We start from the raw sequence: 16,289 nt of genomic DNA, 5'->3' as shown, positions 1-16,289 counted from the left end.
GTCAAATTGAAAGTTACAAACAAACACATGTTAACAAACAACAAATGAACAACAGATGGCATATACCTGTGCAACATTGCTACTATCAGTAGGCATAGACTCTTCTATCATTCGAGAAGGATATCTTCAAGTACTCTATCTAATCTCATTTTGTCGGGATATAAATAATGTTTTATGACTCCTGCCTGAGATAAATAAGGTTTAAAATTTATTAAATTAAAAACCTTAAATTATGTGTTACATCCATCCATGAAAAATATTTTTATCTGAAATGACAAAAGCATATACATTTTTTTTTTGGCTTAGACTCTTGGTTTATGTACAAATCGTACAAATATGTATTGATAAACTGTTACATTACCAAAAAGTATATTAACACTTCTATTAATAATTCAAATAATTTAAGTACGTAAATAAATTTTATAATTAAATTATATTACCATGTCACATAACCATTTTCCTAGAAAGACACTTTGAGCATCACCGGCTTTTAAAAATATTCTTCTAGCAGTATAATAGATGTCATGTGTATTCTTCCAAGTAGCAATATTGAGGCAAATTATACGTTCTTCAAGCGTTAGATAATACAAATATTGTTTATATGTATCAACAATAAAAAAAAAAGTTTCTTTAACAAAATTCGATATCATATCACATCTGTTATATTTATCTTGCATAAAAATATTTAATATTTGATGTAATATATTTAATAGCATTTAATGCCTATAATCATTTCATAAAGAGAAAATATTTAATATTTAATAAAAAATATTTAACAAATATTTATACATTATTAAGTACAAATAATGACACGGTTTCAGTAATTATCATGATATGTATTGCGTTCTCCTTGAATCTATATATAATACTTAAATATATTAATTTTAATCAAACAATAAATAAAATTATATACAATAAAATATAATTTATATTTATCATTGTGGTACTTTTCTGGGTTCAAGCTTTCTTTTTCACGATCATATTCTTCATCTTCAGATCATCCATAGAATTTGCATGTGCAATAGATGGCTTAACATTCTTTTTCTGTTGAGAATCTTTCCTCTTTGACGATGTCTTGTGATTACTTGATAATTTTTCACGTCTTTTATTATTACTGGAATATTTTTAAACGTGACTAATTGACTAAGAAATTGATGATCGTCAAATTGAAAGTTAATAATCTTACTAGAAAGTTCTAGTGGACCATCAGTAGGTGACTTTACACTATCTTCAAAACTAACATCAAGCTTTCTTTTACCACTAGGTTGCAATGTAGGAGAAAAATATTCATGACAAAATTTGATAAACGGAGAGCTACACATTTTTCTAATATGATTATCAATTTTCTCCTTCAAGGACTCAATACATAATTGTTCTTCATAGATCAACTATCTAAACATTCACCATTCAATGAAACATTATCTAAACTTTTCTCTTCTGATCCATTATTTAATCCTTTTTTCTTTAAGGATTCACCATGTAAATATTCCTCGTGTGGTCTATTATTTAAATACTTATCATTAATTTTTTTTCAAATAGACCACTCATGTGAACAAGTACCTTTTCAATATTTTTTATTGAATCAATCGTGACATCTAACTTGTTCGCAATATTGTAAATACTTATTAGACTTTTCCTCCATATGTACAACTTCAACTCCTTACATGAAAATAAAATAAATAATAATTTAACTCTAACTTGATATAAAATATAGAGATTCATAAAAAAATCTCATTAAATTAACAACATAAACATGAGATAAAGTATAAAAAAATTTGTTAAAATTAATAAACGAAAACTAAATTTTCTTTAATGACGAGAAATTTAAAATTTTAACCAAAAACATTAAACATACACAACTTGTTTAACTAATAACAATAATGCACCTCAATATTGATATTTTTTGAATTCATGTCGAGTTGTCACTCGCAATCCATTTTTTCTTGTTTTGAAGGAGTCAAATTGAGATCCACTAGTTCAAATTGTAGTTATATAACCAAAGTTAAAATTTATTTGATTAAAATCAATACTAAATCAAAAGTAATGATAAAAATGATTATCAAGTTAAAGTTAAGCATAAAAATTAATATTAATGATCAATATTAAAATTTACGTATCAAAATTAAGATTATTATGATTCAAATAATCACAATTAATATCAAATTAAACATTAAACATTAATTTGTCAAGATTAATGATAACAATTAATATCAAATGATATGATAAAAGTGAAAGAATAAAATAAAATTTTAATATTATTGTTAATTAAAATTAAATAATAAATTCGAAATTAGTAATCAAAATCAAAATAAGTCAGAATTATTGAGGAAATACAACTTAGAAGTCTAAAATCTAAACATGGAAAAATATAGGAGTTTGCATAAAATTTGATCATTCAAAATTAAAATAGAAATATGGGGGCTTTCAAGTAATTTAGCCATGAATATAATAACACATATGTTCGAAGTCCAAAACAAAATCAGGGGAAAATATGGGAGGGTGTATGCAATTTGGCCATACGAAATATAACAAAAATAAGGGATTTGGAACACAATTTGACCAAACTTATTAACACAAACCAGATCTGGGTTTACTCAAGGCCGACGAACATGAAGCTTCAAGCTGAAACTCCCGATGAACGAGCAGCGGTGGTCGCTGAGATGGACGACGGTTGTGGATGGTTCTCCGACCGTCGACATACGTTTAAAACAAGAGAAAATGATTGAGCAGCCGGCGATGTAAACAAAAATAGTATCGTTCGTGACCGTCGGTTCTGGCGACGACGATCCGGGTGCCGTTGGGTGGAGCAAGGCTGATTTTCTCTTAGTTTGACTCTCCAACAGCACTGAATATTGTATAAAATGGTTTTCCGACGAAACGCAGTGGCAACAGGCGGTGGTTGTTGGTTAATTCGGGACGAAGCCTAAACATATATAATTAGATATTTTAATTCTATAAAAATTAAACTTATTTTAATGTATTTATAGTATTTTTCATGACTTCTATTTTTTATATGTTTCTATTATATGAATTTACGAAGGTTTAGAATTAAAACAGTGACCTTAGTTTAGGTTTTATCTTATTGGATTTTTTTCCTTCTCGTAGCCTGTTAACGTTGAATACTGTGTATCATTCTCTTTATGTTTTCTCTTTTTAAGTTTAGCGGATCTTACGGTTCTGTCTATATACAAAGATTTTTTACGCATGAATTTATTTGTAGGGAGTACTTTCCAGTACAAACGCGCATATGAAGACTGCATATGAAAATTATTCAATTATTTATTTATTTATTTATTTATACATACATTGTATTTTATCTTTATTTTAATTTTTGACAGCCGGAGGTCTTTCATGGAAGCTGCTCTCAACCATGCGTTGAGGGCAGTCTACTACCCTACCTCCCCCTTACCCCATTGCATATGGGAATATGGTTTTGTTGTTGTTCTTAAAATAATTAACATTTTTAATAAAATAATAATAATTTAATTATAATTATATTAAAATTAAAATTTAATAAATGATTAATTTTAAATAAACCATTACACTCTTTAATAAGAACAATTTTATTAGTGGTGTGTTTTGATGTGTGTGTTACGATGTGTGACGTATGTTTTAGACTCATCCGATATTAAATATAATAATAAGATATATTTTAATATCAATACATAATAAATATTGAATGTAATAATGAGACATATTGTAATCTCATAAAAGAGAAGTATATTCAAACTTTAAAATTAATCAAAAAGATAATTAACTTTAATTTAATCTAAGATGATTATAAAATAGTATCGGTTCAAAATCTTTTTTATTCATTACAATACATACACCACGCAGACAGGAACGGAGCCAGAACTTAATCTTAATAGAGGCCATGTCTTTTTAACGATTTTAAATTTTATATATAATTTTATTTTTATTATTTATTTATTTTAAAAAATATAAATGATAACATCAAATATGCATATCAATATTATTATTTCTATGAAATAACGAGTAGAAAATTATAAATAAAATTAAAGTAAATGATAAAAAAATACATGATTTTGAAAGATGTCACAAACATAACTATCACATAATCATAATAAAACATGTCGCTCCTTAAAATCTCAAAATGCATTCACGAGTGATATTGTACTAAATATACTAAAAATAAATATGATTTAATAACTCCAATTAATAAATATAATATTACTTAATTGCTTACCTTTATAAATTTATACTCAATTGAATTTAGACTACTTCAATAAATCTCTAACAATAGTAAAAGAAGAAACTTACTTTTGTTGTGGAACTGATAGTTCTATTACAATATTTTACGACGGAAACGAAGACTTTAGAATTTATTATATTTTGTTTTGAAAAAATCTAATTTTGTAAGGTAAACTACATGTTTAGTATCTAAATTATTATTTTTTTGTTTAGGTCCCTAAATTTTATTTTTTTTAAAATTATACCTAACGTTTATTTTAAGTTTCATTTTAATGCCTAATCATTAAAAACTTAATGGTGACATTGGCGTATCACCATAAAATAATGTCACATCATCATTGAATTTTTTTTTAAAATATCATGTTAACAGTTCTGTTAATTTTTTAATAACATGTACCATATTGAAAATTTAAACTAAATATTAGGTATGATCTTGAAAACGTTTGAGTATCAAAACAGAATAAAAATAATAGTTTAGATATTAAACTTATAATTTATCAAATTTTAACCGTTCTTATACGAATATAAAAATTAAATTTATAAATTACTACAGGCCGTTACCCCTTTGGGCCACAATGGTCTTCCGTTCCTGCATGCAGAAGTAACTGTTTGAACCTAAAATCTCTAAGAAGAGTAACATTCTTTTTTACAATTGATGTCACTTAATAAATTCAAGATTATCAAAGACTTACTTTTTAATAAAATCTAAATTTAATCGTATTTTTTCCTCTATACCTAGAGGAGAAGAGAAAAAAGACTTTAGAAAAAAGAATGAGAATACTCTTAATATGTCTAAAATTCATTACCTAAAAAATATGAAAGAACCAACCAAACACGTCTAATAACAAGAAACTTGAAACGTTATAAACACAGACATAAAATATGAAAGGGTAAAGTGCTAGAGATAATTCAATAATATTAAAAAAATATTTTTGGTTAATAATTTTTTAAATATTATAAAATAATCATTTTGTAAGAAAAATCAGATCTTAGATCTTTTAAAAAGTGTAGGTAGAGCTCAAGATAAAAGACTCTGATCCGAACATCTCAACTCTAGAGCGGAGCAGCTGAATGAATCAAACCACTTTTGCCGACACGCAACTACACGTCACTGGTCCCCACCAATGCCAAAGATAATCAATCACCTGCGCTCATTCTCCCCAACCCTCCCTCCATCACCTGCCGCTGGATCTTCGCAGCATTTTCGCAAACCAATAAACGATAGCCACGCCAGCAAATACAAAGCCCATGGCTTGTTCGTAATAAAACGGGAATATAAAGGGTGAAAACAAAATGGGCCAAAATTATGTTGGGTAAACTAAACATTTAGCACCTAAATTATTATATTTATTTAGTTTTGGTACCCAAACTTTATTCATTTTTACAATCATACTTAATGTTTAGCTTTAGGTCTTAATTTGGTGCACCTTAAAAAATTAACAAAATTGTTAATGTTATATTTTTTTAACGATGACATGATATTATCTTATGGTGATATATTAATATCACCATTAAATTTAACAGTAGATATAAAATGAAACTTGAACTAAATATTATGTATAATTTTAAAATAAATAATTTATGTGTTAAAACGAAACAAAAATAATAATTTGAGTGCTGCACGTATATATAATTTTGTTTGTATCTTGGTGTGGGCTATATGTTTCAACGGACGCCAAACAAAATTCAAATTCAGCAGATTGTTTTTTTACTCTTTAAGCCAAATTTTAAACTCTGCTTATTTTTTTTTCTCAATGACGGAAGAACAGACTGCCTGAGAGAAAACTTAGTGGTTTTTTCCCTCCAATCGTGTTTTTTCTCCCACTTTCTATTTTAACACACTTCTTTTAATTTGTATAAAAAACATTTTTGTTTATTATATGTATATTTTTCTAGTTTCCCGGCGAGAGAAAAGGAAGTAGAAGTGTACAAGGAAGAAATATCTCTGCTTCTACGAAACTCTCTCTGTTTCTCTCTTTCAGTTTTTGTTTTACCGGCTGTGTATATATAATTTTGGTTCATCAAAGGCAAAAACTTTATTTGGAATCAGGCCACTCAAGTTTACTTCTTCAATGCATTTTCTTTAACTACTTTCTTTTATATTCCATTTTCTTGTAAAAAGGTAAATTTTTTCTTCTTTATTTTTAGGTGGTTAATTGTTTGTTTATTTTTTTCCCTAGTGTTTGATCAAATATCTGAGAAACAAAGTATGGAGTGATGTTGAGACATGTTTCTGGGAAGTGCCCAAAAGGGTTGATTTTGATTCTCAGCCTATAATTCTTTTGACTTTGTTAATAAGTGAAGATCTTGTTGGCTGTTGGGGTTTGATGATTTTTTTTACCTTTTGGTTAAGTGGTGTGTGTGTGTGTGTATGTGTTTTTTCATTTTGATTCACATAATTTCATGTTTTGGGTGTTGACTTATTTGCTGCAATGATGGACTAGTTATTTGATCATGATTATCAGCTCTTTAGAGATTTAACTGTAGATAACTTTCGAATTTTCTATTTGATCTGGACAACTTTGCTTGCTTTTTTTTGGACCTATGTTTATCTGTAAAGAATCATTGCATGATTGACTACTCCAAAGTGAATTCCTGCAACCGGTGTTTACTAAAAGGAAAGCTGTGTGATCAATAACTCATTGGAAATATTTTAGTTTAAGGGTAGCGATTTGATTATGAAACTGGAACCAAAAGTTTCATTTGATTTGACTGCTAGTTTACTTGAATTGCTCAGGAACTGATGTATGTATTCAAAATGAAAATTTAGTGAATGCTTTGCAATATGCTATTCTATTCTAAGGCTTCACATAATCTGTGTTAGATATGATGAATTAGTCTGCAATATCATATTTTGATAGTTAATTTTTGGAATTCTTTGCATGCAGAAAGTGTTAAATGGAGAAAAGGTCAAACGGTTGGATATCAAGTCAACTTGAAGGTATAACTTCTTTAATCATCTGATTAAATGAATCTAGTATACGCATGCATGCGATCTTATTCATGGTGTTTATCTAGTCTTACCTGGTATTGATTTTTGAATTCTTGTATTATAGGACCATCCAAAACTCCTTCAGTCAACATTTCGAGAGTGTGGGAAACTGGTGCATGGGGAATCCCACGTAAAACTGAGACATTTCATTCATCAAGTGATGCAAGCTTATTTTCTAGCTCATTACCGGTCCTTCCCCATGAAAAATGTATGTTCTATCTACTGATATAAAATGTTGCATATGCTATATTGTGATGCACTTAGAATAGAACTGACGCACCCTTTTGCTAAAATGCAGTGCACTTTGCTGATGCGGAGCATTCTGGTCATTCTGTTGATGATAATTCGCCTGAGTTGTGCAGGCTAGAACTTAAGAATGGTGGAAAGGACCCACTCAAAGATGATGAAACAAATGCACTCAGAAGTTTACTTCCTGGTGATGAAGATGACCTCCTTGCTGGCATAATGGATGACTTCGACTTAAGTGAGTTGCCTAGTCAGTTGGAGGACTTGGAAGAGTATGATGTCTTTGGTACTGGAGGGGGAATGGAATTGGACTTTGAACCTCAAGATAGCCTTAGTATTGGGATGTCGAAGATGAACCTATCTGAAGGGGTTCTTGCAAATGGGATTGGTCATTACCCTCTTCCAAATGGTGTGGGAATGGTGGCTGGGGAACATCCCTATGGTGAGCACCCCTCAAGAACATTGTTTGTACGAAATATCAATAGTAATGCTGAAGAGACTGAATTGAGATCTCTCTTTGAGGTATTCTAAATTAGTCTGTTATTCTTATTTACTTTAGTTAGTATTCTGCCTAATAGATCTCTTTGCCGATGAAGGTTTTATTTTTCAGTCTCCTGAACTTTTTTTTCCCTTCATTTATGTGCAAATAAGAGTTTTCATCCTGTTAATACTAGGCTACTGATTTTCATCTTGCAGCAATATGGAGATATCAGAACTTTGTACACTGCGTGCAAGCATAGGGGTTTTGTAATGATTTCATATTATGATATTCGAGCTGCGCGTACTGCAATGCGTGCATTACAAAATAAGCCGCTAAGGCGAAGAAAACTGGACATTCACTTCTCAATTCCCAAGGTTTGGACTAGGTGTATTTTGTTAGATGTTTGAGTTTGACACTGTTGATCCCGCCTACAAATTTAGAAGAATTTTTCTCTTATAATGTTTTAGGATAACCCATCAGAGAAAGATATAAACCAAGGAACTCTTGTAGTATTCAACTTGGATCCATCTGTGTCAAATGATGACCTTCGACAAATATTCGGGGCTTATGGAGAGGTCAAAGAGGTGTAATATTTGCCTAATTTGTTCCTCTACGACTTCCATTCACCATTTTGACATGTCTTTGTGACTTGCTTATGAGTTGTTTGGTTGCGAGAATGCAGATCAGGGAAACTCCACATAAGCGACACCATAAATTCATAGAATTTTATGATGTTAGAGCTGCAGAGGCAGCTCTTAAAGCATTAAACAGGAGTGACATAGCTGGGAAATGCATAAAGCTTGAACCTAGTCGTCCTGGTGGAGCTCGTCGAAAGTAAGTGTTAATTATAACTTCTTTATATCATCTGATATCTCCAGTAGATGTTTCTGTAAGATAATCTTTACAGGATCCGATTCTTGAAACACTTAATATGAGCTGTTAATGCAGTTATGATGTGGGAAATTAATTGCACTTTCCTCACGGTTGCTAGGTGTACTTTTACACTGGAATAAAGAAATTAAATTAATGTCCCTTTTTTGTTAGCTTGATGCAGCAGCTAACTCAGGAGCTGGAACACGATGAAGCCCGAAGTTTTAGACATCACATAGGTTCTCCTGTTGCTAACTCTCCTCCAGGTAAAATATCTTAGGCGCTCTGCATTTGTGCACTCAACAACTTTATGCTTCATACAACCAGTTTTTCTGTAATTATTGTGAGTAATACATTGCTGTGACAGGTAACTGGGCACACTTTGGTAGCCCTGTTGAACAAAATCCTTTACATGATTTTAGTAAGTCTCCTGGTTTGGGATCTTTCAGCCCTGTAAGTAACAATAATTTGCCTGGACTAGCTTCAATTCTCCCTCCTCATGTGCCTAACTCTCCAAAGATTGCACCTATTGGTAAGGATCAAAGAAAATCCCATAATACAAACCCAATTTTTTCTAATACCGGAGCAGTGCAAGGTGTATCCTATAAGCATTCTAGATCCTTCCCTGAGCAAAAGATAAGTGCAAGCCCTGGACCAATCTCTACCTTTAGTGAATCTAATTCAAGTTCATCTGGTATTGGAACATTGACCGGTCCTCAGTTTTTGTGGGGAAGTCCCACTCTTACTCTGAGTGTGCTAGTTCTGCTTGGCCAACACCACCAGTGACACACCCTTTTTCACCAAGTGTACAAAGTTTTTCATATACAAGTCGACATGACTCTTTTCTTGGTTCAAGCAACCATCATGTGGGATCTGCTCCTTCTGGTGTGCATCTTGATAGACACTTCAACTATCTCTCAGAGTCACCTGAAACATCTTTTATGAACCCTGTTCCTTTTGCTGGTGTGGGTTTAAATCATAGCAACGGAAGCTTTTTGATGAATGTTGGTGCCCGTGGAACTATCGGTGCTGGTGTTGGCCACATACGAAATGTAACTGAAAATGGTTCACCTAGTTTCAGAATGATTCGATGCCAAGGCACGGTGCTTTTTTCCTTGGAAATGGTTCTTATCCAGGACTAGGTACAACTGGCATTGAAGGGTTGGCTGACCGCAATCAAACTCGGCTAGTTGAAAATAATGGAAACCAGATTGATAACAAGAAGCAGTATCAGCTTGGTTTGGATAAAATAATAAACGGAGAAGATACAAGGACCACTTTGATGATTAAAAATATCCCCAACAAGTAAGACAAATTAATGAATGGTGAAGAACTTAATGCTTTGGGTTCCAAGTAAAATGCTGTTTTTTCTTGATGGTTTCTGCTTATATTCTATTTCTTTAGGTATACTTCAAAGATGTTGCTTGCTGCCATTGATGAAAATCATCAGGGCACTTACGATTTTCTTTATTTGCCAATTGATTTCAAGGTACTTTAGCTTGGGTTGTTGGGTGCTGTATGGTTAAGCCAAGTTGAATTATTGGTGATTATCAATTGACTTTTCTGATTGCAGAACAATTGCAATGTAGGTTATGCCTTCATCAATATGATCTCCCCTTCACATATTGTCTCCTTCTACCAGGTTCAATTCAACCATTGGTCCTTTGTTAAGTGTGTCAAGAAAGAGTCGCATATATTATCAATCAATAAATAGTATTTTTTAACATCAGAATAAATGTGTATGTGTGTATTTATCCAAATTAGTTTATTTATACTAAATGGTACTATGGACCATTTTCTGGTTGTAAGGGGATTATATACTGGAACTTATCCATATAAGACAAATATGTGAGTTTTATGTTTATGTGAATGTATCTTGGTTGAAGAGTTAATTATATGGAAAAATTTTGCAGGCTTTTAATGGAAAGAAATGGGAGAAGTTCAACAGTGAGAAGGTGGCATCATTGGCCTATGCACGAATCCAGGGCAAGACTGCCCTTGTGGCACATTTCCAAAATTCAAGCTTAATGAACGAAGATAAGAGGTGCCGACCAATCCTGTTCCATTCAGAGGGCCAAGAGACTGGTGATCAGGTAGTCAGTTTTTAATACGAATTTCAATCGAATTTAGCCTTGTTTAACTCTAAAATCCAATGCCAACAATAGACTAATGTATACCAATCCTAGTATTCGATTAATGCAGACTAATTCATTCAGATGGTGTCATTTCAGTAGAGACAGAACAAATAAGAAGTGTTTTTTTTACTTACAAGTTTGTGATGGCGCAGGAACACTTCATTTCTAGCAATTTGAACATCCGTATTCGTCAACCAGATGGTTCTTATTCTGGGGATTCTTTGGAGAGCCCAAAGGGCCTTCTGGATGAGAAGCCAGAGATTAGTTGACAATAAATTTGGAAATCTTACCTTTAGCCTTAAAAAAGAGGGGCTAAGGATTCTAACAAGTTGATAAGTGTCTTTTTCTAAGTGTCTAAAGTTGGAAGACAAATTAAACACAAGCGTATGTTTAAGCTTGTGTGTTTGCTCTTCAGCTATGGGCCTTTCATGGTAATTCACTAGAGAAGTAAAAGATTAAATGAGTCAGAAGGTTTTTTTAATTGTATGTAGAGCTAGAAATTGTTATTGAACTAGGGGTCGAAGAATAAGGTTAAACATGTTTCTAAGGGTTGGGAGTCTGTTTGCAAACTGTGTGCGCTGCTTGTCAACCTGTGCTTGCATGTCCTCCGAGTTCTATGTTTTCGGTCATTCATGTCGACGTTGAAACATGGTTACTTTGTAAATCAGTTGGGGAACCCCAAATGCCAAGGGTACAGGGCTGTTCGTATAGGGATGTAATGAACTTTGTTCTTGTCAATATTTATGTATGTACAGATATTTGAAATGCCCCGTCTTCTGTTCTTATCTCTTGCCACAATGGGACAAGCACATGTTTTCATTTAAATAAAATTGATGAAACATAATGCGCAAGTAACACCTAGTCTTGAAATTGATTTTCTCACTTATACTAGATGCATATATCAATAGAGATATCTAAATCAGTGGTTTTCAACACTTTTTTATTGAAATGATGGGAGTTGGTCAGAGAGAACCAAGAGAGTTCATATGAACTCTTGGAAATTTGGTTAAATTTGTAGAGCATCAGCAATTGATCCAGCAAGACTCAGAACTTCAAAAGGAGCTTTGTTTTCGATGGCTTTCACAGTGTTGGGACAAGAATCTGTGATCCAAAAGTAGGCAATTGCCTCATCTGATCCTTCTGCAATATGGGAATCAAATACAATCAATCAATACCTACAAAATTTGAACCAGATACATGAGATGGGGACAGGCAAGTATACTTACTGTCACTCATTCGTGTAAATCGCTCCCAGGAATGCTTCGGAAAAACACCATGAGTGACGTACGCACTCACCTTTGCAGCTCCATGAGCGAACAGAACTTTCTGGAAGAAGAACCAATTTACATGAACCAACAAATCAGTCATATTATTTCAAGTCCAAAGCCAGAAGAATGCCAATAAGTGAAACGCCCATTGTATGATAAATATTCTCCAGACATGTACATGATCATGTAATGTCTGAATATCGAGGCGACACCAGAAATAAGGGGAAAATGTGTATGAAGAGGTTATTGGACTACAAGTACCTTGCACTCAATGAGAGTGCCTCCAGATTGCACTAAGTCATCAACAATCACAACATGACAATTGGCAGGATTTCCCTCCTTGAGTCGAACTATCCTCTTGTCACCCTCACGAACCTTTGTGCAGATAACCTGCCAATCAATTACCATGTACTTTCAATCTACAAATAATAAACAGGAACAAGAACAGAATATAACATAGCATAATAGGTAAGCTTCTAAACTGACCGTCGGAAAATGATCCAACAATTTGTGAAATCGTTTCCAAGCTCCATCATCTGGAAATGCAACAACTATCTGAAACAAAGATCGAAGATAACAGACCATTCCTAAGAAACGTTAATGGCATTAAAAGTTGGGAAAATCATGTACAAGGTAACACTGACAAGCAGCATGATGACAGAAAAATATATTTAGCGCTAGACAACATTTCGAGATGATATACAGACCTTGTCTGCATCAGGAAGCTGATGAAGACGCTGCTTTAGAAGAGGAATCCCAGTCTCAAATAACGGCAACACATGGTCTCCAAAATAAAATCTTTCCTATATTAAAAGGAAAATTAACAAATAATGATTAAATAAAAGACAGGATAACAGAGTAAGCCCTTGATTACAAACATAAATATTGTAACAAAATTGATAAACCAATAAAGTAGCACCGTTCAACAAAATAGAGCATTTCATGCTACTAGGCCTAAAACCGTAAACTGAAAGAGAATGCAAAACACAAGCCTGTCCTTTGATGTTGCTTTTAAGGAACAAGTGAAACCATGAGAAGAAATAAAAGAATCCTCGTGTTGTTAAAGCCGATGTGTTGGTGAGAAAACTAAATAACCAATTCCCAACTATCCGAATGCAAAACAATTAGATAAAACTTTCCGGATGAATCAGATAAACCACTTCAGCAATAAATATATATAAATATCATAACATAGGAATATATATATTGATCAATTTCATTGCACAAGAAAAACTAACCTGCAGAGCATGGATGTCATAAATGACTACACTTGTTGGACCACCCCTAGATATGGGAATGTTTGACAAAATCCTTGCCATTGTAAATGCAGTTGCTACATCTCCTTCTTCTTCCATTCTCTCAAAGGTGCCGGTAGGAAAGAACGGCAACACCAAAGTGAAGGAAGCAACAAACAATCTTGGAAGATTATATATGACTGAAAGCTGTTCAAAGATAACAGCTGGGGAGCTGAAGGATGCAAGAAAAGCAACATGCTGACCTCGAATATCATGTGCATTGTTTATGTAAAGATTCGGAAATCCATCATCAAAGCTCCTGTCAACGAAAGAAGTTCAATATAACAACACTCTTTGTTTAGAACTATTAATATATATCTTACATTAATCAATTGAAGAGCATAATTTTTTATCATATGAGCTGGAACATTCTAAAACATCACAGATGATAAAGACAAAATTTAAATGCATATGCCTATGGTAGAATGTAATTAATGTCATACTACAACTGAGACGTTAGCAAGGAGGATATTGATAGTAATAATTATTTTTGCAAAACAATATATATCTTATCGGAATCATTGATTCAATGGAAACAGTGTTTGTTATCCGAAGAGGAGAGTCGGGATTGAAACAACTGGAAATGATAAAAGGAGTTTGCACATATCATCATATTGGCTCAGTTTAAATTAAGGACTTGAAAGTAAGAACATAGATAGGTTAATATGTTCATGGGACAAGGTCAAAACATGAAAATCAGCTGGTTTTCCATGTTATTGAACACAATGGCCGATTGTTAAGTGCTGAACCACTTATTTGTAGGTTTAGAGCTGACTGACCGGCTAAAGAATATGAAAAAAGTGTAAAAAAAACAAAGATAACCCCTGTATTCACATCCAAATAAAAAGCAGAACTTCCCCCCTTTTTCTCTATTTTTTAAGAAAACAAATATACAAATGCTAATTATAAACTAGTTCATGAAATTAACTGCCACTTATCCCAACACCCAATCTGATCATAATCTTAAAGACTCAAGCTTTCTACAAACATATTAAATGAAGAACAAGAAAGTAATAAACCCACCTCGAGAAATGCAAAAAAGGAATCTAAAGAACGGAAAGAAACACGAAATTTATCATTCATAGGAGAAGAAAAGAAAAGAAAAGAAAAGGAAGATTTAGAAGAAGTGAGTAGACCTCCAGTTGATAGATTGAAGGGTAAAGAGTGATGAGTGAGCAGCAACTTTACGGGCAAGCTCTTCACATTCCACGCAGTAAAACAAAAGAACTTTCTTCTCGTTCATGGACTTCGATTCCCCCATGTCCTTGTTGTTCTCCATTTTTGTTCAAAAAAAGAGCCTTCTCTTTTCCTGGGGATGAAAAAAGAACGACGCTATAGAATTCAGACAGAGATGGAGAGAGACAATGATTTTATGAAGAAGTGGTGAGTAGGAGGGCGGGCTTTGTTTTTTTTTTTTGTTTTTGTTTTTTTGGATAATTAACGGGCTTTGGTTTTGCGACTCTTCCACGCTTTCCTTCCCACTTTATATCATATTCTTCACTTTTCTCTATTTTCTTGGGCTTTGTCTTGACCTAATACGACACAAATTTAATAAAAGTTAACTAAAATGGGCTTATGTAAGAGAGAAAAATGTTATAGAATCTAAAATTAAATATCTGATTTGATTATTTCGTCATATCTTTAATGAGAATTATTAATTGAGTGATTTATTATATAATAAATTAGAAATATATGTTTTAGGGAAATTATAATCCGTTTTTATTCGAATAATATTTTATTTGAATATTAAATTATTAAAATATAATAAATCAATCAACTGTTACCAATTATTATTAGAGTAATAGAATGTTAATTTGATACATTAAACCAATGATTTTGTACTGCTTGGTCACACGAAACAGTATTTAAAAGGTCATTTGTACTTATTTAATATCATATACTTAAAGCTTCTCAAGTCATGAAAATTAGTATGTATATGTTTCACCGAAACCAGGCCATGCTAGTACCTATATAAACCACGTAAGCCCTTAATATAGTCTTGGACGGCTCGAGGTCGATTCGACAATTTTGTAGTAGGAAACTGAATTTATAAAATCTTATAAGAGAATAAATTTTTAAAATTCTATCAGGCGAAAAGAGACTATCCATAAGAATTATATAATATATAAAATGTATAAATATTTAAAATTTAAGGGGGGTGATTGTCCCAATCCAACCCTTCAGTCAATTCCTGCCCACGCTTTACCCACCCTTTGCAAAGTCTCTACTAAAGATTAATTAAAGATTGAAACGGTTGTAAGTTAGAGTTTTTTTTTAAGGATTGAGTTCTTTTTGAAGAGGAGAGTCATATGGTCAAAATGATTGTCTTGTGTGGTCAAACAGTGACAAATCATCAGTTTAACGCGCAGCATCAATAATTAGTTACCTTAATAACAAATGTTGATGTCCAAATGACCGATTTATCCAATGAAATCCCCACATTTTATTGTATTCTTGAATAGTCTTTTGTTTTGCAAAGCATTTCTAGTGTTGAATATTTTTTTTTTCGAATTCTTCTTCAATTTTTCTAGATAGTCTACAACTGCTGTTCTATTTAGGAATAGTAAGGGATGTAGCAGAACAAATTTTTATTGATTCGAATTTAATTTGTTGCTTTTATAATAAAATTTGATCTAAAACCAATCTAGATATTAATTATTTTCTACCCACTCAAATTCAAATTAAAAAATAATATAAAATCGAACTTCATTGCAATTTAACCTAATTTTCAAATTTTAACATAGTTTTTGCTAAAATAGAAAATTATTTAAACAAAATATTAATTTGTTC

General features: G+C 32.2%; 1 protein-coding gene and 1 pseudogene across 1 annotated transcript; one reads left to right on the top strand and one right to left on the bottom strand.

The window, feature by feature from the left end:
• The first annotated feature begins 6,024 nt into the window (after window positions 1–6,024).
• Window positions 6,025–11,702, top strand: LOC120212241 (annotated as a pseudogene).
• A 169-nt stretch (window positions 11,703–11,871) lies between these two features.
• LOC120212251 (ribose-phosphate pyrophosphokinase 4) lies at window positions 11,872–14,800 on the bottom strand. Its single transcript, XM_039210627.1, has 7 exons — window positions 14,636–14,800; window positions 13,443–13,758; window positions 12,912–13,007; window positions 12,691–12,759; window positions 12,466–12,594; window positions 12,163–12,262; window positions 11,872–12,076 (listed from the first exon to the last, which is right to left on the bottom strand). Exons 1-7 carry the CDS (start codon window positions 14,776–14,778, stop codon window positions 11,943–11,945), a joined length of 987 nt encoding a protein of 328 aa, XP_039066558.1. The 5' UTR covers window positions 14,779–14,800; the 3' UTR covers window positions 11,872–11,942.
• Between the last annotated feature and the right edge of the window lie 1,489 nt (window positions 14,801–16,289).

Source organism: Hibiscus syriacus, unplaced genomic scaffold (assembly GCF_006381635.1).
Source record: "Hibiscus syriacus cultivar Baekdansim isolate YM2019G1 unplaced genomic scaffold, ASM638163v2 tig00000724_pilon, whole genome shotgun sequence".
In the NCBI taxonomy this organism is placed as follows: Eukaryota; Viridiplantae; Streptophyta; class Magnoliopsida; order Malvales; family Malvaceae; genus Hibiscus; species Hibiscus syriacus.
This window is presented reverse-complemented; position numbering and strand designations above follow the sequence as displayed.